The 25,539-nt window shown below is 42.7% G+C and overlaps 1 protein-coding gene across 1 annotated transcript in view; it reads left to right on the top strand.

The window, feature by feature from the left end:
- Window positions 1-25,539, top strand: part of mgat5 (alpha-1,6-mannosylglycoprotein 6-beta-N-acetylglucosaminyltransferase) — a gene marked incomplete at both ends in the record, with an annotated part of 195,562 nt that overhangs the window by 158,639 nt on the left and 11,384 nt on the right. The window contains 3 exons of the mRNA XM_080720798.1: window positions 7,278-7,427; window positions 20,323-20,469; window positions 23,059-23,175. Coding sequence (XP_080576924.1) covers window positions 7,278-7,427; window positions 20,323-20,469; window positions 23,059-23,175 — 414 coding nt within the window. The remainder of the gene's footprint in view (window positions 1-7,277; window positions 7,428-20,322; window positions 20,470-23,058; window positions 23,176-25,539) is intronic.

Below are 25,539 nucleotides of genomic sequence, written 5' to 3'. Positions count from 1 at the left end.
AAAAAAATCCGCTTGGAAATCCGTTCAGGCATTCATGATTTATGGGCCATTATGTTTTCTTCAGATGTAAACAAACATGGCTGCCATGTTTGAAAGAATGAGTTGGTATGGGGGTTAAACATGCAATTTCGCGATCGCGATCATGCCTAATACATTTCTGGAGGTCCAAAAAAAAAATGTGAAAAAAAAATTTTTTTTTTTTTTTTTTTTTTTCAAAAACGGCCCAAACTCGGGAAACTCGGGGTTGGCACAGCACTAGTACCAATACAAACTCGGGAAACTCGGGGTTGGCACCATATGTGTTAAACTTGTATAATATATACTTGTGCCAGCTTTCTGTAGACAGTCCCAAAGTGTCTTCTATAAAGTGATACTTTTCTGCACTGACACACACTTTTCACACAGAATAATAAGACTCTGAGTGTCACACAACAAACAGAGCCTTGTTGGAAAATATCCATATTAAAATATTAATGTGTGGGGGCTCGTTTGTGTCAGAGAGACTTTGTAAGCATAGTCCCTTTTGTGTTCATGCTTTTGTGTGTGTGTGCGTGTGTTAGGGGTGGGCGGTATGGAAAAATACAATATCACAATATTTTTTCTCAAGTATGTAACTCTTGATAGCTGTCAGAGTTAAGGGGAGACCGTGACATTGTAAAGTTTGAGAACTACTGATTTAGACCAAAATGCTGGTTTAAATGAATTCTGCAATGAATCTCTGTATTAACAATTCAACATGATTTCTTTATAAGGCTCACTCATTGTATCACGATATATACGATATCTCTGAAAAGGCATATCGTGGAGACATTGTATCGTCTCAACGATATTTATCACCATATCGCCCACCCCTAGCGTGTGTGTGTGCGTGTGTGTGTGTGTGTGTGTGTGTGTGTGTGCGTGCGCCCACATGCATGTGGCCGTCTGTGTTACGCTGTGCGTGTTTGTCACTGATTGTGTGTCTTCTTAACACCTGTGTTGTGTTGCCATCCTGTCATTATGGGAGGAAATGACAATGTTTCATTTTTACTGCCTTGTCGGACGGCTCAAAGAGCAACGTACGGTACGGTAGTGTCCCCCCCAAACGAGCCAGGTTTCGTCACCACACACAAGCTGGGATCCAGAGCAAGACAAATGCCTTACCCAGGTGCTATATTACATCCTCCCTTTTTGGTGTTGGCTTTCATTTCACTTGTTTTATTTGGCAAGGGTGTATAGCAGACGGCGTCACAACGGGTAGGAAAGTGGGACTGAGTTACCAGGGCCCAAGGTGGAGGGGCCCTAGTAACTTTAGCTATTGAAAAATAGCAGATATACAAGCTCACAGCGCGGCACCGAGTGCTGCGCTGCGAGCTTGTAGATCTTTGAAAAGTCGGGAAAATGTGTGCAAATCTTTGAATATGTATTTTTTAAGCGGACATTTGTAACTCAAATTTTGCTTCCGGGGGGGTCCCTGGAACTAAATATTTTGAGATGGGGGTCCGTGGCCAAATTCATATCATTTTGGAGGTCCTTCACATGAAAAAGTTTGAGCATCACTGACATGGAAACATGGGTTTCTTGCACCCTTTTTCACAATTTTTCAAAAATAGCAGATCTACAAGCTTGCAGCGCGGCACTTGGTGCTGCGCTGTGAGCTTGTATATCTGCTATTTTTCAATAGTTAACATTCATGGGGGGCCCGCAGTGAATCCTTGTACCCAGGGCCCAGAATTTGGTGTGACGCCCCTGATAGCAGCCACAGTACACACTGAAATCCTCTGTGGTCATTTAACCCTGCAAGTATAATAATGGACCCAAAATGTACCCGTGTTTCTTTATATGAAAGTCTCGCAGGGCTGGCTGCTGTGATCAAGGCGTTGCTATCATACAGGGAGGTATGAGAGCCAGCATAATATTTCTCCTGAAGGGCCATATGCTGCTTTGGCCATTGTTACGTTATAATGAGTTCAGGTGTACTGGAGTACTGGGCTTATCTGCTACCCATTACAGCAAAAGAAAGAAAAAAAAGAAGAAGAAAAAAATGTATAGTATAATACATTTATAAATTATGAAGGTTGGACTGGGGAGTGGGGCTAATGGGGGAAAATGCATTTTGAACGTACAGTACACAGTAAAATCCAGAGTGTTGATTTAACTCGAAAGATTTACCAACATTGACCCTTGGCTCCATGATGTTGGTCCATTTTCACTCCCTCCCAGCTAAATTGACACTGAGGATTTTACTTTGAAATCTGGTGCTTTTTTTACTTTGAGATTACCGTCTCTTTACCTTCGGTTTCCTGTCTCTGCTGACAAACATTATCTTTAAAATACTCGAAGATGTATTTATTTCACATGGTATATAGATTAAAATACTCGAAGATGTATTTATTTCACATGGTATATAGATTAATAGTTACTGTAGCTAGGAACCAAATGGACACTTACAGGTCTGTAACTCTGAGCGTGTACAAATGGAACCAAATGGACCCTTAGCCTTAGGCTTCCATTTGGTTCCAGTTGTACACTCTAAGAGTTAAATCAACACAGGTTTTTACAGATTATTCATAATAATAAATCATATCAAATGGGTGTCTGTGATGGCCAACTACAAAGAATCTGGGGGTCCTTGATATTAGAGATGTTGAGATTCACTGACTTAAAGTTGTGCAAAGATTGTGTAAAGCAAATGTTCCTCAGCCTGTTTGCCATTTCCACTTGGATCTTTTGTGCTCGCTCGCCAGTTGTTCGTTGAGGAAACATAGCGAGGTTCACTTCTGTGTCGTAGTCCATGTTGATGTGGATGTCTGGCTGCTGAGATTAGTAGAGAATTTCAATTAGAAGGTAGCAGATGAATAAACAGACAAGAAGGTCAGCCGTTATTAGCTCGGTGAAGAAATTGCAGCGCTTGGCGGCGTGCATTGACTTTCTTTCGCTTATGCTATGCTGTTTGATGGAGACAATTTGAATTAGGCTCAATAGTTTTGTTTGAAGTTGAACTCAAATAATAATGATCTGTGTTGTCTCTCACGTCTCTGGACCTTTGGTTGGGCCTTGGTCCAATTCTATAGATTGAATTGAGAAAGAAAGAGAAATTGGTTGAAGTTTTAGATTTGTGCCGCTGAGTTAGTAGTGGTGGAAAAAGTACTCAATTGTTTTACTTAAGTAAAACTATCAATACTGCAATATAGAAATACTCTCTTACAAGTAAAAGTGTGGAATTCAAAATGTACTTGAGTAAAAGTGTGAAAATATTGGCATCAATAAGTGCTTAACTCATACAGTGCCAGGCGACTTTTAGAGCAACTTTCTCACTATGGAGTTCCCTGCCAAGCGACTTTGGGCGACTTTTACTTAGAATTTTTCTTTTTTTTTTTTTTTTTTTTTGACCCAATTAAATCTAGTAAACATGATTTCAATCACGATTTTGCATGTTCCACCCCCCATACAACCCCATCTTTCAAACATGGCAGCCATTTTTGTTTACATCTGAAGAAAACATTATGGCTGATAAATCATGAATGCCTGAACGGATTTCCAATCTTTTTTTTTTGTTTGAAAGCTGTGAACAGCCTGCACAAACATGGTGCATGATCTGTGCATGGGCGTGCATGATCTGTGCACTATAAATTACATGGGAGTCTATGGAGGCTTCTGGCACTAGTGCCACTCGAGGGGCATTTTAAATTGGCAGTAAGTGAGTTAAAGTAACAAAAGTAAAATTACAAAATGTTTGGAAATAGCAGATCCACAATCTCACAAGCTGTTGTGAGCTTGAGCTTGAGCTTGTGCTTTAGATCGGCTATTTTCAAATAGCCAAGGCATAAAATAGGGCTAAAGTGGTTCATGTATGTTTTATAATATTATAATTTATACCTGCAAAGTAACTAATAACTAAGGTTTTCAAATAAATGTAGTGAAGTAAAAGTACAATATTCGTTTCCGACATGTAGTGCAGTAGAAGTAAAACATTGGAAATTGGAAATACTCAAGTACAAATGCCTCAAAATTGTACTTAAAAGCAGTACTTAAGTAAATGTACTTGGTTACTTTACACCACTGGTCGCTGCTTATCCTTCCATTAGATCAAGGCAGCAGTGTGGATTAGTAGGCTCTGATAGCGCCCGATAGGGCGGATTAGGTAGGCTCTGATAGCACCAGCGCTGGTGCTTTATTCATACGCAGATATTTTTATCTCTGGCCTCCACTGGGACCAGATGGTCAGGCAGGTAGTTGGAAAGAGAGATCACAGATCAGGGACGTGCTGGGCCCCTGATTCAGCCCAGGAAAAAGAGTTGGAGAGGCCCTCATTGCGCGCTATAGAGAGAGATCTCTCTCTATAGCGCTGCTGCTACTCAAAGATTTGCCATTTCAGATCATGACAAGTGACAAGCCAGTGGGCAATTACATGAGTTATATTTCGTCGTTGTCGGGTGGAAACCTTGTATGTCCAAAACCGTCTGTTTTGTATTTATCATTTTAAAAATGATTTAAACTAGTGACGCCTCGCGGTGCGAGGCGTTGTGTGCTTGTAGATCTGCTGTTTTCACTACTTTTGTGCGACAGCCTTGTATGATGAAGCAGGGCTTTGCTTTGCGAAAAAATATACAAATTTGAAACTTGGAGATACAAGGTTTCTACCCGACAGTGACGATTTACTTTGTTGGCCGCCCAGCCCCCAACATGGAACGAAGGCCGACGTTTTATTTTACATTTTCTCCTAATGGCCAGCCTGAACCGGCCGTTCGGGAGTTGTCCCGCTTTTCCCAATGGCCAGCACGTCCCTGTCACAGATACACGCTGCTGTAGATTGATGATGACGCTGCTCCACTGCTCGTAAAACGAGGTCAGGTGTCATTCACTACACAGTAGGACAAAAAAAATCTTTTTCGAATTTGAATCCTGAATCGACGTTTAAAAAATATACATGAACCACATAAGCCCTATTTTATACTTATACTTCTTATATACAGTACATGATCATTATTATTACTAGAAGCTGGGCCGCCCTTCGGGCGGCCCAGCGTCTAGTCGGCGACCTGGCCAACTTGGGAACGATGTAAATAGGGAATGAATGCCCCGCCCTTTAATGCAAACCCCATTATACCTGTTGTCATAGGACCCGTTTTGACCATCTGTTTGCCTGTGTCCATTTTATGTCCATATATGGAGATCACTGCAGATATAGTTCTGGGTCCATTTTATGCCCATATGCCCATATATGGAGATATCTGTCTATTTGCGTCCATTTTATGCCCATATATGGAGATCTCTGTATCTGTCTGTCTGTGTCCCTTTATGCCCGTATATGGAGATATCTGTTTATCTGCGTCCATTTTATGCCCATATATGAGATCTCTGTCGCTTTTTGTTTGTTTCTTCTTTAAGCAGAATACACAGCCTGCTTAAATCTGCATCATTCAAGTCATCCTCCCAGTCCCACGCTTTGTCGCTTGTCTTATGTTTGTCTTTGTCTCTTTTATTTTCTTTTTTGGAGCGGACCCCATGAATGCCCCACCCTTTAATGCAAACCCCAATATACCTGTTGTCATAGGACCCGTTTTGACCATCTGTTTGCCTTTGTCCCCTTATGCTCATATATGGAGATCTCTGCACACACAGTACCGGTTGCGGAAAACTCTGATGTCAGACATCAGCTCCCCATTCGGGGATTCATTTTATGCCCATATCTGGAGAAGGCGCGTGCCGGTGGGAAGAACGGTTCTCGAGATTCACATACATACATACACATTCACAGAGATTTTTTGTTGACTCATGTGGCGTACGTGATGTCAGAGCCTTTTATGAAGTGATGTCACAATGAGTCAGCGATTGTGCCGATTTCCTCAGGAACAGCCTGATGTCAACAATCAGCTCCGCGTAAGGAGATTCCGAACGTTTCGCGCCGCTTCGGGAAAACCGCATGCCGTCTGTTTGCCTGTGTCCATTTTATGTCCATATATGGAGATCACTGCAGATATAGTTCTGGGTCCATTTTATGCCCATATGCCCATATATGGAGATATCTGTCTATTTGCGTCCATTTTATGCCCATATATGGAGATCTCTATATCTGTCTGTCTGTGTCCCTTTATGCCCGTATATGGAGATATCTGTTTATCTGCGTCCATTTTATGCCCATATATGAGATCTCTGTCGCTTTTTGTTTGTTTCTTCTTTAAGCAGAATACACAGCCTGCTTAAATCTGCATCATTCAAGTCATCCTCCCAGTCCCACGCTTTGTCGCGTGTCTTATGTTTGTCTTTGTCTCTTTTATTTTCTTTTTTGGAGCGGACCCCATGAATGCCCCACCCTTTAATGCAAACCCCAATATACCTGTTGTCATAGGACCCGTTTTGACCATCTGTTTGCCTTTGTCCCCTTATGCCCATATATGGAGATCTCTGCACACACAGTACCGGTTGCGGAAAACTCTGATGTCAGACATCAGCTCCCCATTCGGGGATTCATTTTATGCCCATATCTGGAGAACGCGCGTGCCGGTGGGAAGAACGGTTCTCGAGATTCACATACATACATACACATTCACAGATATTTTTTGTTGACTCATGTGGCGTACGTGATGTCAGAGCCTTTTATGAAGTGATGCCACAATGAGTCAGCGATTGTGCCGATTTCCTCAGGAACAGCCTGATGTAACAATCAGCTCCGCGTAAGGAGATTCCGAACGTTTCGCGCCGCTTCGGGAAAACCGCATGCCGAGTCGGGCCGAGGCCCGGCACTGCACTCCGCGCCGCGGCGGGGAACGCGCGTGCCGAATCTGAAGCCGGTGGGACGAACGGTTCTCGAGATACGTGGATTACATACACACACGCAGAGATTTGTCGCATTTATAGATAGATTATTGTGGCCGTAGGTCGCATTTACTATGAAAACCTGCAACTCCTGTGTGTCAGTCAGTCACTCAGTCAGTCAGTCAGTCACACCTCATGTCACGCTCCATACTGTATATGGCCAAGACAGAATTCATTTACAAGTGTGACTAGTGTCACGGCAACCACACTTGAAAATTAATTCTTTCCTTGTCCCTTCTATGCCCATATACAGTATGGAGATCCCTGATGTCATCAATATTGAGCCCATATATGGGAATGGCCATATATGGACATATTCCGTGTCAGTCTCTGTTGTTTCAGTGCTTCTCACGTTTACGAGAAGCGCAAGCAAGTGATGTAATCAGATCATGAGATATTTAATGACCAGACCCAACATTCCAATTCCAAAATACCAATAAAGTCTTCAACGCATTTTTCTACATTCCTTGTAATTCCAGGATAAGAAGAAATACCTGGACATTATCCACGGCTACATGGAGGTGCACGGCACCGTGCACGGCACCAGCACCGTGCACCTGCCCAGCTACGTGAAGAACCACGGGATCCTGAGCGGACGAGACCTGCAGTTCCTCCTACGAGAGACCAAGGTGAGACCAGTCGACTTTTACTAACCACCTGAACCCTAGCATGCTTAGTGTTCAAGTGGTTAGTTGTGCCTTTTACTAACCACCTGAACCCTAGCGTGCCTAGTGTTCAAGTGGTTAGTTGTAGTTGTGCCTTTTACTAACCACCTGAACCCTAGCGTGCTTAGTGTTCAAGTGGTTAGTTGTGACTTTTACTAACCACCTGAACCCTAGCATGCCTAGTGCTCAAGTGGTTAGTTGTGCCTTTTACTAACCACCTGAACCCTAGCATGCTTAGTGTTCAAGTGGTTAGTTGTGACTTTTATTATGAACCCTAGCATGCCTAGTGTTCAAGTGGTTAGTTGTGACTTTTATTATGAACCCTAGCATGCCTAGTGTTCAAGTGGTTAGTTGTGACTTTTATTATGAACCCTAGCATGCCTAGTGTTCAAGTGGTTAGTTGTGACTTTTATTATGAACCCTAGCATGCTTAGTGTTCAAGTGGTTAGTTGTGCCTTTTACTAACCACCTGAACCCTAGCATGCCTAGTGTTCAAGTGGTTAGTTGTGCCTTTTACTAACCATCTGAACCCTAGCGTGCCTAGTGTTCAAGTCGTTAGTTGTGCCTTTTACTAACCACCTAAACCCTAGCATGCCTAGTGTTCAAGTGGTTAGTTGTGCCTTTTACTAACCACCTGAACCCTAGCATGCCTAGTGTTCAAGTGGTTAGTTGTGACTTTTACTAACCACCTGAACCCTAGCGTGCCTAGTGTTCAAGTGGTTAGTTGTGCCTTTTACTAACCATCTGAACCCTAGCGTGCCTAGTGTTCAAGTCGTTAGTTGTGCCTTTTACTAACCACCTAAACCCTAGCATGCCTAGTGTTCAAGTGGTTAGTTGTGCCTTTTACTAACCACCTGAACCCTAGCATGCCTAGTGTTCAAGTGGTTAGTTGTGACTTTTACTAACCACCTGAACCCTAGCATGCCTAGTGTTCAAGTCGTTAGTTGTGCCTTTTACTAACCACCTGAACCCTAGCATGCCGAGTGTTCACGTGGTTAGTTGTGAGCTGAGAGATTTGGTGTAGAGGGGAAAAAAGGATGATCCAAGTACAGAGCTAATAGTTTACCAGTAAGACTCCCTAATCGGGAGATAAGCGACCGTCACGTCGCATTCACAAACTTTAGAAGAATCGTAGCCAATGAGGGGGAGGGGGTATGGGAAATGGGACAGATCCATGTTGACACTGGCGCCTATTCAATAGAGCCAAGGGGAGCAATGGCTCCCCCTATTTGCCAGTCGGGGGAGCCCGGCTCCCCCTCCCTGCTTTTATTTATTCACGATCATATAATCACAAAATGTGATTAAGAAGAAGAACGTCAGAAATTCGCCTTGTTTGACCCTTTGAAGCACCCATAGCATGGCTTCTAAGTTCTAAACCAATCACAGCGAATGGGGGGTGGGAGGTATAGGTCCACTGTGTTATATGCCAAGCCTGTGCCTTTAAGGGGGCGGGCTTAGGAGCAGTACGGATGACGTTGACGCTGTGTTTTGGGACCAGCGCGGAAGTGAATGTGCGGGTGTAATGCTGGGGAGAATATATTAGTGAGAAGTTAAGTTAATACAAGTGGATTCATAGTGAAAACATGACGTTTATGCTGTATGTTCTTGCCTGGCCCTGGAAGTAATAAATCATCGTTATCTACACAGAAGTTGTATGGACTATTTGAATAAGTTACCACATGACACGAGCCAAGTTATTGCTACAAACAGTGGACAAGGTAACAACTGGTTTCTCAACCAATCAGTGACTGTGAACCTCTGGCTGACAGAGCGCTGCACAACAACAAACATGGCATGCATGGCTTTATCTAAATAACAGAATGAAACAGTTGTTTCTCAGTGGAATATGCTACCTGGGGTTAACTACAGACATCCATAGGACATGTGGATAGCTTTTACATTTACCATACGTGAACTAAACTTTTTGACGCTGTTCAAAGAAGCTGGATGACATGGCACGTTGTGTTGTGTGCCTCCAAGGAACTTTCTTCTGGGCACCTCAATATAAAATTGGATATTTTCTTGTCATTTTCTCAAGGTAAGACATGGCTTTATTTAACTAACTGTTCACTGTGGAGCCTCTTCTCTCCTCCTCCGTGTGTGTGTGTGTGTGTGTGTGTGTGTGTGTGTGTGTGTGTGTGTGTGTGTGTGTGAGAGAGTGTGTGAGTGAGTGAGTGAGTAAGTGAGTGTGATGAGATGCGTGCGTGTGATGAGATGCTTGCTTGCTTGTAAATATTGGTAGCTGCTGGTTGCAGATCTTTGGTCATGGTTGTGGACTTGTGGTCAGTGTGGTTGTGTTGTGCGCACATTGTGTGTTGGCTTGTTGGGTGCCCCGCGGACCGCAGGGCCGACTTTAGAACCGCAAATATCAGATTTTTCGCGGCGCAGCTTCGCGGCGCCAAAAAAAAAAAAAAAAAAATCCTGGATTTGTGCTCCCCCTAGTGGGGACAGAGTTAGGCGCCGGTGCATGTTGATGACATGACTTTAGAGATACTGTGTACCGCTTTGTGTGATTCTAGGGCAAAATCTGTAGGAGCAGTGGTGGTGCTAGAAGAGGTGTGTGCATCATTTGGCATCGATAGGGCCAGCGGTGGCAGAGATAAGAATAGGGGCAAAAGTGTGACGTGATGGTTGCAACTATGTTAAAGTTAAAGTTGCTAACTCTAAGAAATACACATGTATTTCATTACAGTATATGTCTGTTTTAATATTGAGGAATATTGGCATGTACACGTTATCAGTACAGTGTAGGATTATGATGAATCATCTATGGGTGTGGCACAATAGTCACACGTGGCGTAAATGTGTTTTAGACAATCACTGAAGCTGCTTGAGTGGCACACAGACAAACTCATATTTGTAGATTTATAGATAGTAAATTACAGAATAATAATAATAAATTGAATTCATATAGCGCCTTTCAAAAACCCAAGGCGCTTAACAAAACAGAAACAATCACATTATTGTCCACAGAGGAGGAGTTCGAGACATAGAGAGAGGGAGATGGATATCTTTTCCGTAATGTATAAGTGTACCTAAAAAAAAAATCCTTTTTTTGTTTTTGCTGTATGGGTTTCAATCTTCACCGGCAATTGTTTTCAAAAACCGGTAGAGACACCTGGGCAAAAATAGCCTGCGCTCTCTCAAAAATTGGCAGCACTGACTCAGCATGTGTCCCCGGTCTGACCCTCCTCCTCCGCAAGAGGACCTTTTCTGTCTCCATTCATGTCTCCTCTCGCTGCCCTCCACACTGTCATTCACAAAGGCAAACAAGCACGCAGCCACAAAGCAAGCACACAGACTTTGACTGTGTGCTTTGTAGTAGCAGGGATTCTCAGCTGTCTGGTCCTGAATACATAGAGCCACATGTTTCATCATGTTCTGAACTTGTGTTCATTCTATATTCATTCCAAGGACTAATGTATATCGTCGTTGTCGGGTGAAAACCTTGTAAGTCCAAAACCGTTCGTTTTACATTTATCATTTTAAAAATTATTTAAACTAGTGAAAACAGCCGATCTACAAGCACACAACGCCTTGCACCGCGAGGCGTTGTGTGCTTGTAGATCTGCTGTTTTCACGACTTTTGTGCGACGGCCTTGTATGATGAAGCAGGGCTTTACTTTACGAAAGAACCTACACATTTGAAACTTGGAGATACGAGGTTTCCACCGGACAACGACAATATATAATAAGCAGATAGATAGATACCTTTATTATCCCAAGGGGGGAAATCAGTTGCCCAGAGGCAGCACAGGAGTTTAAGTTTACGCGTTACAAAGAAAAAAAATGTATATATATATTGTTGTGTACAGTCAAAAAAAACAAGGCACAATAAAAAGAAGAATATAAACATAAAGTGTCAAAAGGCTGTCACAAAAAGAAGAATATATACTGTACATAAAGTGTCCAAGAAACATTCAACGCTCATAAGTGTCACGTCACACAAATAGCAATACTCAAAGCACAACTAAACAAAAGTGTACATACCATTCAATGCTAGTCAGTGCAACACAAGTATCTCATCGCCATGTCAACATAGCAATACTCAATTCTTTTTTTAAAGATTTGTTTTTGGGCTTTTTTATGCCTTTATTCGATAGGACGGTAGACTGACAGGAAATGAGGAGAGAGATGGGGAATGACATGCGGCAAAGGTCGTCCGGATCGGGAATCGAACCGGCGACGCCAGCAGGCATCATAGCATATAGTATGTGGTATGCGCCTTGACCACCAGGCCAGCGGGCGCCCCAGCAATACTCAATTCTACCAACACAACCCTGGCTCTCTGACTTGATTAGTGGGACCGGTTCAGTACCATGTTTAAAACGTGAGCCCGCGTCAGTGTGACAAAACTTTCCCGTCTTGTTCCCCGATTGAGCAAAGCGAGTTGACTCGAATCGCCTCAGTTGCGCTCTCTTCCTCTTCTCAGGAGAAGAGACGATGAAGAGGCCTTCATCACGGCACTTCTTTGAAACAGGGCCCGGTTACGAGAATGGACCGTGTGGGAGACAGGGGATAAGAGCGAGACAAAGGCAAACACTTAAGAGTGAGAGCTGCAGACGCCAGGGAAGAAGGAGCGAATAACAGATCAGAAAAGACTCTCCAGGAAGGAGAAATTACAGAGGAGGAGTGCGAGACATAGAGAGACGGAGATGGATAGAGGGGCCTCATGCCAGAGTTGCAGACGGGTGGACCCAAAGAAAGAAAGACAGAGAGATAGATACAGATGCTCCCATACAATCTCATTACTCATGTTGCTGTGTGGAAAGTAGGGGAGACGGGCCAATTAAAACGCCACAAAGCTGTCTCCCATTTTAGGCCACGTTGTTGCTTATGAGAACTAATGAGATAAAAACAACAGAGGTGCTACAGCAGCAGCCCATGTGTTTCCTCGCACCGCGCTCAAATCATGCGCATGCTGTACCTGGCAAACAGATTGTCTGGGTCTCCTGGGGCATATACAGTTAAACAACGAATAAAAAACACTCTCCCTGTACGGTGACGTAAAAACTGTTTGCACCAGGCACATAATATGACAACATCCTTTAAAACAAAAAAAGGTACTTTTTTTAGGCTTGTTTCTTTTGTGAGTCAATGTGTTCACAGACTTCACACTGATAGCTGCAGTACAAAAGATACATCATCAAATCGCACACCACTCGTTTCAGTAATAGTTTTTTTGCCCAGGCAGTCAGGTTGCTCAACGAAGGGATGAAAGTGAAACGTAGGTCAACATGGGCTCTGTACGCATTTTTAAACTGTACACTGTTACACTGTATGGTATTGTCGTTGTTGGGACTTGTCTTGTGTGGCCTGCATGGTATGTGGGTCCACACTCCTGTCGGTCACTGTGACCATGTCTTTGTGTAATAAGGCTGAGAGTGCTCCTGGCACAAGCATTTCATTGTATCTGTACCTGTATGGATATGTGTGACAATAAAACTGAACCTGAACCAACCTAGCATATCTGTCTCTGAGAAAAATATAAAGCCTGGGGTTATAAAGAACACAAAACTGGCTGACGGAAATAATTAGTTTTCCTCCGTTACAAGCAGGAATTGTGTGGAGAGAGAAGGTGTTTGGAAATGGTTTAACGCTTGCTCATTGTGTTGCTTTGTAGCTGCAGTTGGCCAGAAGAAGCCAGCTTAACTTGGATTGCAGCATTGTGGATTTTGTAGTGCAGAGGTCTTCAACAGGGGGTCCGGGACCCCTAGGGGGTCCTCAGAGTTACTACAGGGGGTCCGCCAAACCTAACATCCCTATTCTTAGTGGAACATTAGCCAAAAAATAGCAGATCTACAAGCTCACAGAGCGTTATGAGGGAAAAGAAGAGCAGACTAGTAGGTATTGACAGTTCAAGTTAAATATATAAAAATACACATTAATCCAACCTACACAGATGATAGTGCTGTCAAGTCTAAACTGTTTAAAGAAATAATCCATGTACATCTGCAACACAATTTTATACGATATGTAGTGGGGATCCCTGCTTCATCTCACTCAGAGCTATAAGGGGTCCTCGGCCTGAAAACGTTGGAGAGACTACAAACATGGGGTATCACTTTGTATCTTCCTATCGCCGGTTTCCGTTGTATCTGCCGGGTGTCGCTCTCCATTCCGACATGTCGCCACTCCGAAATTGACTTCTTATTGTCGGAGTGGCGACACTTCCATAGGGGTTAAGTTTAGGGTAAGGGTTAGAGATAGGGTTAGTGTCGGAATGGAGACATGTCGGAAAGGATACATGTCGGAGTGGCAGGGTTTAACCGTATCTGCCAATGTGAACGCAGCATACAACAATACAAGGTGACGTTTGTGTGTGTTTGTGGTGTGTGTATGTTGAACTTTATTCCTGATAAAAAGTTTCAATGAAAACCTTATCGCATATCCTTGTATTAGGTTAACCCATTTAGGCCTAAAATTATTGACTGCTTTAACCAGTGAAAAACAGCAGATATACAAGCTCACAGCGCGGCACCGAGTGCCGCGCTGCGAGCTTGTAGATCTGCTATTTTTGAAAAAGTCGTGAAAATGTGTGCAAATCTTTGAATATATGTATTTTGAAAGCGAAAGTTTGTAACTCAAATTTTGCTTCTGGGTGGTCCCTGGAACTAGATATTTTGAAATGGGGGTCCGTGGCCAAATAAATATTATTTTGGGGGTCCTTCACATGAAAAGGTTTGAGCACCACTGACACAGTTGTCTCTCAAGAACAGACTAACTGAGCTCCAGTTGAAGTGAAAAGGACCTTTTCTTTGACGATGGCTGGCCAGATTGCTGACATAGAAACACTAGGATTCAAAAGACACTTATAGAATCGGGTCAAAATTCTAATTTTCACGATTTTTCAAATATAGCAGATCTACAAGCTCGCAGCGCGGCACTCGGTGCCGCGCTGTGAGCTTGTATATCTGCTGTTTTTCAATGGTTAAAATAGTCAATAATCCTAGGCCTAAATGGGTTAATGATTTGAACAGGGCCAACCAGTCGTATTGTGCTGGGACACTCTCCTCTGTTTTACAGAGGCTGATAAAGGCTTTTGTGGCTAATTTACACCTTGTCATACCGACGGTGACAGATTTTGAAAAGTCATATGAGGAAGTGTGCAAAGGTTCACTTCAGACTTCCCTAGTCTGTTTCTGGCTGTCTCGCCCTTTGTCTCTCTCTCGCTGTCACTGTGGTGACGCCCACGGCGGCCACTGTAGCTCTAGAGATCAACGTCTTATTGTTTTTTTGACGAGGAACAAGGAAGCCAGAGATGTCGGGGAAGTGATTTGCATGCTTCATTCATCCATCCATCCATCCATCCATCCATCCATCCATCCATCCATCGTTGCATCATGCAGGGTGGTTTGTGTAAAAATGTAACTCGATTGATCGTAATTAACTCAACGTTATGTTAATCGTGATCAGTGGTGGATAAAGTACTCAATTTTTTTGCTTGAGTAAAAGTATCAATACTGCAATGTAAAAATACTCCGTTACAAGTAAAAGTCCAGAATTCAAAATGTACTTGAGTAAAATTACAAAAGTATTGGCATCAAAATGTACTTAAAGTACCAAAAGTAAAAGTACAAAATGTTTGAAAATAGCAGATCTTTGTGAGCTTGTAGATCGGCTATTTTCAAATAGCCAAGGTATAGAATAGGGCTAAAGTGGTTAATGTATGTTTTATGATATTATAATTTGTATCTGCAAAATAACTAGTAACTAAAGTTTTTAAATAAATGTAGTGGAGTAAAAGTACAATGTTTTGATCCGAGATGCAGTGGAGTAGAAGTAAAAGTACTGGACATTGAAAATACTCAAGTAAAGTACAAATACCTCAAAATTGTACCCAAGTACAGTACTTAAAGGAGGACTTCACCATTTTTCAACCTATCTTCATATAATTGGTCCTCACTAAAAAATAGCTTTTTTTTTCTCAGAGGAGGGCTGTGGGCAGGTCAGAAACCCATCGTCTTGTGACATCATCGATTGGGAATCCAAGCTAATAGAAACTGCAGGCTTTCTATTCCTGAAAAGTTGCAATGTTAAAGTGGAAGCCATTGTTCTCGCGATAATAAAAATCTAAATATCTTTTTCAAAAATATTGATTAGTTTTTTTTTATTTTTTAAATGATGATGTCACAAGACGATGGATTCTGAACTTCCCACAGCTCTCCTAGGAGACTTGGACCGAGTAGAAAAAAATTGCGCTATTTTATTATGAACATTAGTGAGAACCTATTATATGAAGATAGGTTGAAAAGTGGTGAAGTCCTCCTTTAAGTAAATGTACTTAGTTACTTTACACCACTGATCGCGATTCATTATTTTAATCACAATTAATCGCATGTTTATTTATTTTAGCCATTTGGCCGATAGGTAGTTTAGGACACAGCCCTCCAATATGTCATTGAGCCTGCTGCTTATGTTTTAATGTTATGTGTTGTGTAGTTCCATTGTCATAGGTAGATGTTACAGTATACATTTACTGTTGTAAACCTACTGGACAGTATTTATCATTGTTCCAATAATAATAAACATTTGCATAAAGCAAGCATTAGTCTATTCCCATGACCCATGTGATAAGAGTATATAATATATACTCTTTCTTTCTTATATTATAAGAAATATGCGATTAATTTGCGATTAATCATGATTAACTATAGACAATCATGCGATTAATCAAATTGAATATTTTAATCGATTGACAGCCCTAGTAAAATTGCATCCAAACGGACAGTCCAGACCATCAAACTATAGTCCATAAATGTACATGCCTATGCACAATATTTCTATATCATCTCTGCTCATTCAAAGAGGTGTCCTTATCTTGTGGTTCACAATGTTTCAAAGCCTCTGCAGATATGCACACACACACCTGCACACACACATACATACCCCTATGTAAAAAGAAATGTGTACTTTGCTGCCACCTGTTGTCAAAGAATGGAGTTGTGTTTAATCGTTCCTAAAGAGCAATCTGCTGTATAATTGACCATCTGCATTCAGTCTGAACTCTGAAGTCATGTTTGTTGCTGTTGAAGATTTCAACCTGTAATTGGAAAATAGTGTTTCTTTATTGGATCATTCTTAATCCATCATAACTCTAGACACAGAGATGGAGTGTGTGTTTTTTTATGTACTGTAAGTGCTGTGTACTTGGTGCGTGTCCGTGTGTGCGTGTGTGTGTGTGTGAGAGAGAGTCATCAGCCCAGCAGTGGAAAGAGGACCTGAAGAGGCCTTCTGTTCTTGTCCTATCGGCGTGCACAAGGGTGCATGCACACACACACACACACACACACACACACACACACACACACACACACACACACACACACACACACACACACACACACACAGACAGGGGTGTCACAAGGGGTAGGAAAGTGGGACTAAGTTACCAGGGCCCAAGGTGGAGGGGCCCTAATAACTTTAGCTATTGAAAAATAGCAGATATACAAGCTCACAGCGAGCTTGTAGATCTGCTATTTTTTGAAAAGTCGTGAAAATGTGAGCAAATCTTTGAATATGTATTTTTTAAGCGAACATTTGTAACTCAAATTTTGCTTCTGGGGGGGGGGGGGGGTCCCTGTGGCCAAATACATATCATCTTCGGGGTCCTTGACATGAAAACGTTTGAGCACCACTGACATAGAAACATAAGTTTCTTGCGCACATTTTCCAAGATTTTTCAAAAATAGCAGATCTACAAGCTCGCAGCGCGGCACTCGGTGCCGCGCTGTGAGCTTGTATATCTGCTATTTTTCAATAGTTAACATTCATGGGGGGGCCCGCAGTGAATCCTTGTACCCAGGGCCCAGAGTTTGGTGTGACGCCCCTGCACACACACACACACACACACACACACACACACACACACACACGCACAGAAACGGCTACAACCACTCACAGACTAGCCATTGTAGCCGGCTCTGGCCGTCCACGAAATGAGTGCCGATCCTAACCGTGCTTTCTCTGTCTTTGACTTTCTCTAAGGGCCTTTTCTGCGGCATGTGTGTGATAGCCAGTAAAATGTGTGTCATCAAGTTTTTGACTTCTGCATTTCAAGCACGTACAGCAGGGTTCCCCAATAGGCGGCCCGCAGGCCATTTGCGGCCCGCGGGGAGCTACTGTCTGGCCCCCACCAACCCCAGTAATAATGGTGGTATAAGATCAGCAACAACACTAGTATATCGTCGTTGTCGGCTGGAAATCTCGTATCTCCAAATTTGTATGTTCTTTTGCAAATCATACAAGGCCGTCGCACAAAAGGAGAGAAAACAGCAGATCTACAAGCACAACGCCGGCGTTGTGTGCTTGTAGATCGGCTGTTTTCACTAGTTTAAATCATTTTTAAAATGATAAATGCAAAACGAACGGTTTTGGACATACAAGATTTTCACCCGACAACGACGATATCTGTCACTGGAGTAGCGGGAACGCCACCGTCGCCCCCTGCAATGTTGTGGCCCTCGGCTTGGTACCCTAGACATAATTTGGCCCTTGGGGAAAACTAATTGGGGAACCCTGATGTACAGTATGTGATCATTTCAATCATTTGTTTTGCTAGATGAGGCTTGTATGGTCATCTTGCATGTCAGTCATTCCCTCCCTAACTAGATTGTACATTCTGTGTTTCGCACGGTTGCTACCAGTGCCGATGGTTATGTCAGTTGGGCTGTAGAATGTCAAATTAACGTCATATACGTTTTTAGCGCTGTAATGCTAACATTTTTTGGGCTTGGCCCACGTCCAGACGAGCCCCACGGTGTCCAGCTATCGAGTGACAAGTTTTGTACCATCAGCAACTCTTAAAAAGCAAAGCAAAGGCTGTAGGCACCAGGCAGTCCTCGACAGGGACAACATTATCATCCACCTCACTTTCTCTAAACCAGTGTGTTCATTGCGACCGTCAGGGAGCAGTTTACTATGAAAACCTCCACCGGCCGTCCGTCCGTCCGTCCGTCCGTCCGTCACACGTCACACGTCACACCTTTGTTTGTGTACGGTGTGATGTCATATATCTTCAGTATGACATCACACCACATGTGTACACAAACCTTTGTGTACGTTGCTGTGGCAACAGTCTGTTGTTGCTGGTCTGTTAGTGTACGTTAGCAACCACCTTAGCAACCATGGTTTTACCCTAGCAACCAACTGTTTACCCTAGAAACCAACTGTTTACCATAGCAACCATGTTTTTTTTACCCTAGCAACCAACTGGGCATAAAAGGGATTCTGTTAGGGATCTCCAAATATGGGCATAAAAGGGATTCTGTTAGGGATCTCCATATATGGGCATAAAAGGGATTCTGTTAGGGATCTCCATATATGGGCATAAAAGGGATTCTGTTAGGGATCTCCATATATGGGCATAAAAGGGATTCTGTTAGCTGTTAGTGATCTCCATATATGGGCATAAAAGGGATGCTGTTAGGGATCTCCATATATGGGCATAAAAGGGATTCTGTTAGGGATCTCCATATATGGGCATGAAAGGGATTATGTTAGGGATCTCCATATATGGGCATAAAAGGGATTGTATCCCAGATGATGCCCTGTTAGGAGATTCACACTAACAGAATCCATATATGGTCCTACCGACAGCTGCTATAAGCCAACCCTGGCGATAAGGTCTGAGTCGAAGAAATGCTTCTTTCCTGGTAGTTACAGGCTGCCAATGTGAAAATGTTTTAACGTGTTTAAATATATTTTACCCTTTTTTTTTAAATGAAAAGGTTGTAATGAATAAACTTCCTGTCGCACTTAGAACAACGGACTCACTCGCTAGCTTTCGCCGTGGACTGAAGACTCACCTTTTCAGACTCCACCTTGACCCATAGCACTACTGAAACACTCAATGACCATACATGAAGCTAGTCAACATTTTTGTTTTGTTTTTTTCTTTTTCTCTTTACTGATTTTCTTTTTTAGATTGAAATTCATATGCATTTGTTATATTGTTGTTGATGTTCTGACATGTTATCTTGTTGTATTATCTGCTTATTGTAAGTCGCTTTGGAAAAGCGTCTGCTAAATGCCTAAACTGTAAACTGTAATGTGAGAAAAGCAGGGTTCCCACGGTCATGAAATTCCTGGAAATATTTTGAAATTAGAAAAATATTTTCCTGTACTGGAAAAGTTTTGGAATTGATCAAGGGTCCTGGAAGGTCCTGGAAAAAATAGCTACGCATTGTTCTTTGGTTATTGATTTTGTTAATACCTCTGAAATGACAAATTAAACATTGGCCAAATTGTCAAATATTAGAGGCAGAAATTGTGAAAATAGCCGATCTACATGCTCACAACGCCTCGCAACGCGAGGCGTTGTGAGCATGTAGATCTGCTATTTTCACAATAGAACCGTGTTATACAAAATTCCTCAACTCTTAGTGCTCATCAGGGTGCCGGGGTCCCCAGTTAAAACATGATTATTTCGGGGGTCACGGCCTGAAAAGGTTGAGAACCACTGTCATACACTACCTGTTTGTAGGCAATGCGCATAGGAGTAAGCGACCTGTTATTGAGCTGAATTATTGTTCTATAGTCCTGGAAATTGGGTCAAATATTCTGGAAAAGTTTTGGAAAAGTTTTGGAAATGAATTGGTAAAAATGTGTGGGAACCCTGGAAAAGTGTGGGATTTATGAACACTAGTCTTCCTATCTACTGTAGGCTTGCGGGATCGTTAACGAATAGAGAAACAAACAGGTCGCAAGTTCTCCGCTGCTCCCATGTGTTTGTGTCCCTAAGGTTCACTTAACTCGTCGCATAGCTAAACTAATTGCTTGACCGACGAGTCCTTGGAAGTGAAATAATAATACATTCAACGGTTCCTGTTTTTGTTTTCCCTCTCTCTCTCCTACACAGCTGTTTGTGGGCCTGTCGTTCCCCTACGAGGGTCCTGCTCCTCTGGAGGCCATAGCCAACGGCTGCGCCTTCCTCAACCCCAAGTTCAACCCGCCCAAGAGCAGCAAGAACACTGACTTCTTTAAGGGCAAGCCCACCCTGAGAGAGGTGAGACCTGCTGGACCATTCCATTCAGTCCTGTTTGATCCAAAATGCCTTCTTTTTAACCCATTTAGGTTTAGAATTATTGAATGCTTTAACCAGTGAAAAATAGCAGATATACAAGCTCACAGCGCGGCACCGAGTGCCGCGCTGCGAGCTTGTAGATCTGCTATTTTTGAAAAAAGTTGTGAAAATGTGTGCAAATCTTTGAATATAATATACGTATTTTTAAAGCGAACGTTTGTAACTCAAATTTAGCTTCTGAGGTGGTCCCTGGAACTAAATATTCTGAGATGGGGGTCCGTGGCCAAATACATATAATTTTGGGGGTCCTTCACATGAAAAGGTTTGAGCACCACTGACACAGAAACATAGTTTTTTTCTAAAAACCTAAGAAGTATTTAGAAGACAGTCAAGACACTTAGATAATCGGGTCAAAATATTCAAACACTTGCACAAAAAAAAGAAATAGCAGATCTACAAGCTTGCAGCTGTGAGCTTGTATATCTGCTATTTTGTAATAGTTAAAGCATAAAATATTGCATAATAATGTGCAATATAAATGGGTTAACACTTGGGTGACTGAACTGAAAAAACTACCCCTCCGCCTGCATTTACCGTTCATTTAGACCGTTAGATTTTCTCCCTTTTGGCCGAGCTGCGCAACACCTCCTCCCCCTGCTGCCGGCGGGGGTTCTATTGTCTTCCAAATGTGAATTAGCATTTCAATTGACCTCTCAAAATACGACGGGACAACAAGCTCACCAAAGCCACACAGTTTGTGAGCTTATATAATTAAACATTTGTTTGGCAAAGCTTTCATATATGTCCCGACTTTATTATTATTATTACTAGAAATTGATATAAGTTAGTTAATTATAAAGAGAACGTTGATCAGTAGGCTCACTAGAGCGAAGCCGTGGCGAGCGAAGCCGTGGCCCAACACAAAGTTAACAAAGAAATTACATAAACAAGGGAAATAACAAATAAAGAATGGTCTAAACACAACTTATAAAGCAACGAAAATAATAAGCTAAATAAGAGGAAACGAAAAATACAATAACTTAGCCAAACAGAACCTTTCTGAAGCGTTCAGAACTCAACAAAAACTCAACACATCTTAAAAATAAATAAATAAATAAATCCCGTCCTGTCCCACTCCTGTACAAGGACTCCTCATACCTGGAGTTGTTGTCTTATGTCTTTCTCTGCTTTACTGTAGCCTACTCACTACTCAAGACACAAGTTCATAGGACTACTCTTCTCGGACCCCGAAAACTTTAAAGGTAGAAATGTATTTTATTCACGGCTTTTATGCGCAACTCTATTGTTGCGCTGACGGCGCCTGGTTTGTGCTGCGTCAGCCTGCGTGCATCTCTTAGTTTTCACTTGAGTTGAGAAACAAACCACTTCAATATGATGGACGTTATGTAACATTTTGTCAACAATCTCTGCACCTTTGGAGTAATATAAAAGTTCACTTTGAGTCTTTGACACTTATTTATATCCATCGCGCTGTTCAACTCTGCACAACGCGGCACAAAGCGTTGCAGCGTGATGCGATCTATAGGCCTATATAGAGAGAAAGAGAGAGAGAGAGATAATTCACATTCTCTTCACTCTGTAAAATGTTCACGTAGTGTTTTTTGCTTAGGCATGTAACAATAAAAAGCAAATGATTATCCATTAGAAATTAAACGTGCAGGACACAAGTGTCGGGTGCCTATACTGTTTGATCGCACCCATGTCACCGTGACATGCGTGCCGTCTAAAAGCCGTCTCCACTCGGACAGAACAGGCGCAGCGTGTGCCGTGGTGTAGGCATATCTATACAAGATATTAATTTTGGCCGATAACTTATAGATCACCCAGTTGTTCTTTATATGTATTATTAGCTGAAATGATGCTTAGCTTTTAGAAACACGCTGTGCAGTGGCAGCAGCGTCGCACTTCTCCCGGTCAGCAAGAGCATCATCTCCCCGCAAATGATTGCTCATGCACGGCTAAAATAATAATAGGCCTACATTATATACACCATAGCGATTCTCATAATTAATATTATATTACTATTTATGAAATAAAACATTTCCAGGTAGTGGTTTTAATGTCTTTGCTAAGCTGACAGTGAAATGCAAATGATCCATTACCTTGAACAAAGGCGCACAACGGGAGCGCTAAACGTGTGCATTCTCTTAGGAGGGGGAGAACTGGGGGAGAGCGGTCTATTCTGCCGATAATTACCGTCAGAGTGGTATAATTGTATTTTATTTCATAATTAGGAAACGTTTCAGAAGGGGAAAAAAAACGAGAACATATATCTTGAGTATTTAGGAAAAGTCATGGAAGGGGACATTTCTGAGACCTTCACAGGGAGAGTTATTGCACTTTGAAATCTCAAAATCGGCCTAAAGGACCGGTTAGTCACCCGTGTGTTAAGGAGCTATTCTTGAGCATGATACAGTCGGCTTGTGTGTGTGTGTGTGTGTGTGTGTGTGTGTGTGTGTGTGTGTGTGTGTGTGTGTGTGTGTGCGTGTGCGTGCGCGCGCATTTGAATATATTTTTCAAGCTAACTTGACCACCCCTCCTCTCCTACAGTTGACCTCTCAGCACCCGTATGCAGAGGTTTACATCGGCCAGCCTCACGTGTGGACGGTGGACATCGAGAACCCTGCCGAGGTGGAGAAAGCCATCCACTCCATCCTGAGCCAGAAGGTAATGTAGAAACACAGGATGAACTTCACAAATATGCTGATGACTCAACCAGTTACATTGCTGTCCACGCAACCCGCAAACTCCAGCATCCCTGGATCCCTGCAGTTTACCATGAGAAATGTCACAGCTTGTCCGCTTGTAGACATGTGTACACATTTTTAAAAATGTGTCATCATGATGACATCACGCTCTGGCTTCACTGTGATGTCACACTAACAGAACCTCAATATTAATGATGCCTGTTAGAGAGATCCCTGTGATGCCAGGGGGAACAAATCCCTTTTATGCCCATATATGGAGATCCCTGATGTCCACATCCCTGATGTCCAGATCACTGTGGCGTCTTACTAGTACTCTCTCTTCACAGTCCTAAAACAGTGGAAATGACCACAAAAAGATTATATATACAGTAAATAGCACCCACCACCCATGGAGGTGCAAGCTCTATCCATACCAAACACATGGTCTATCTGTTCCTCAGCAAACAAAGTACTGAGGGCACACACCAGTATTGGTGAGGTGCTGCTGACCTTGGTAAGTAAATATAAAGGTGAAGAAAAAGGCCCCACACTCGTAGCCACGACGCAGGATATATTTCAAGAGAAGACAAGAAACCCAAACGTTTGGACCTGGCAAGGTCTTCTTCACGGGAATGTCTCTCTGTTCCTAGGACATCAATCTGTAATATCGACCTTGACTTCAGTCATTTCTGACCCCAAAGTGAATCGTCACTTCAGAGGAGTGTTATTAATCATTCCCACCATGTCTCATAAACATCGGTCCATCCGTCATGAAGCTTTTTGCTCCCCATGACTGGTGTCGTTAGAGCAGGTTGCGTGTGATTTGATCTGCACTGTAGCGTGCACTGCAGAGCCTTGTTACCCTTAAGCCTGATTCATACTTGGCTGCGCACTGAAAATGGCAGATCTACAATCTCACAGCACATCGCAGTGTGACACGCCGTGAGCTTGCAGCTATTTTCGGCGTGCAACCCAAGTAAGTATATAAATCAGGGTTCAGACACCCTGTAGATAACGTTCTAAGCACTGCTGGCCGGCTGCCAAACGACATGCCTTGGCTTTCAAATGAGGCGTGTTTGTGTTATTTTGATGAAACGAGATCAGATCGGCTTTTATCAAATTGCCAGGAAAAAAATCAACCGCTGTGAGCAAGGAATCTGACAAGGAATCCTCGCTCCTCTCCCCTCCCTCCCCTGTGCTGATCCGCCGGCTGTGTTTTCCGATTTCATTTTGCGCGGAAATGAAAACCGCCTCCCAGAAGCGCAAGCGCTCATTTTCCCCCGGCCGGGACCCCTTGCAGTCACTGGCGGACAAAGTAATGTCATTAACAGTTTGTGAGAAAGATTGTCTGGAGTGTAGGAATTCCTGGTTCAATGGGCACACAGCGTGGGTACCAGTCACAAGAGTCTCATTCATATGTCATTTTGTTAACCCATTTAGAACGGGTACACATTTTGTGTATCATTATTTTATGCTTTAAGGTTAAAGCATTCAATAATTCTAGGCCTAAATGGGTTAATATGTGTGCAAATCTCCTCGTATAGAATTAGAGCCAACCAACAGCTGCAGCCGCATTTTGCCAAACATTTGGATGCGCTTTGTTCTGATCACATCCACGTTCCTAGCGTTTCCCAGAAGATTCACTGTAGCCACGTCCTGTTTCTGAGCTGCAGGCTTTTTCTTCTTTTCTTTTTCACATTCTTATATTTGTTCGTTCAGAGCAGTAGCACTGATTACATTTCAAACGCAGCCATTAAGTATTTTCGTTTAGACAGGAATTACTTTTGTACATTTCATTCGCACTTAGGAGAAAGTGGGAAGTGATTTGATGATTGTTGCGACTGAAGGTCGCTGTTTACTATGAGAAACGTCACAGCTTGTCCGTGTCCGTCTGTCTGGACGTGTAGACGTGTACACATTTGCAAGAGCAACATACAAAACATTTCTGCCTACACCTCCAGGAAAGTCATTACTATATAGTGTTATTATGCAGATAATAAGTATGTTTATAATGTATTATAGACATGGGCTTCGTAGAACGTAATACCTAGAGTATCTGTGTGTTTTTTAAGAGGCGGTAAAGGGAGGAGAAAGAGGGCCCTTTCCTTTCCGTCTCTCTTTCTTTCCCTGCCTCTCCAGGGCCCATACATATTAAAGAGCAGGGTTACTGGACCTCGTGTTCTGTTGTGCTTCGCGGAGCCGCTCGGAAACAATGGGTTTGTTCATTGCACCGAGGCCGGGCTGAGACTCATATGTTCACTGAGCTTTGGCTGACTGCAAGCTACCAGGCTCTGGCTTGGCTTTCATGCTGACACACACACACACACACACACACACACACACA

Source organism: Nannobrachium achirus (genome assembly GCF_963921795.1).
Source record: "Nannobrachium achirus genome assembly, chromosome: 24".
Taxonomy (NCBI): domain Eukaryota; kingdom Metazoa; phylum Chordata; class Actinopteri; order Myctophiformes; family Myctophidae; genus Nannobrachium; species Nannobrachium achirus.
Note: the sequence above shows the minus strand (reverse complement) of the source record. Positions and strands in the feature narration are given on the sequence as shown.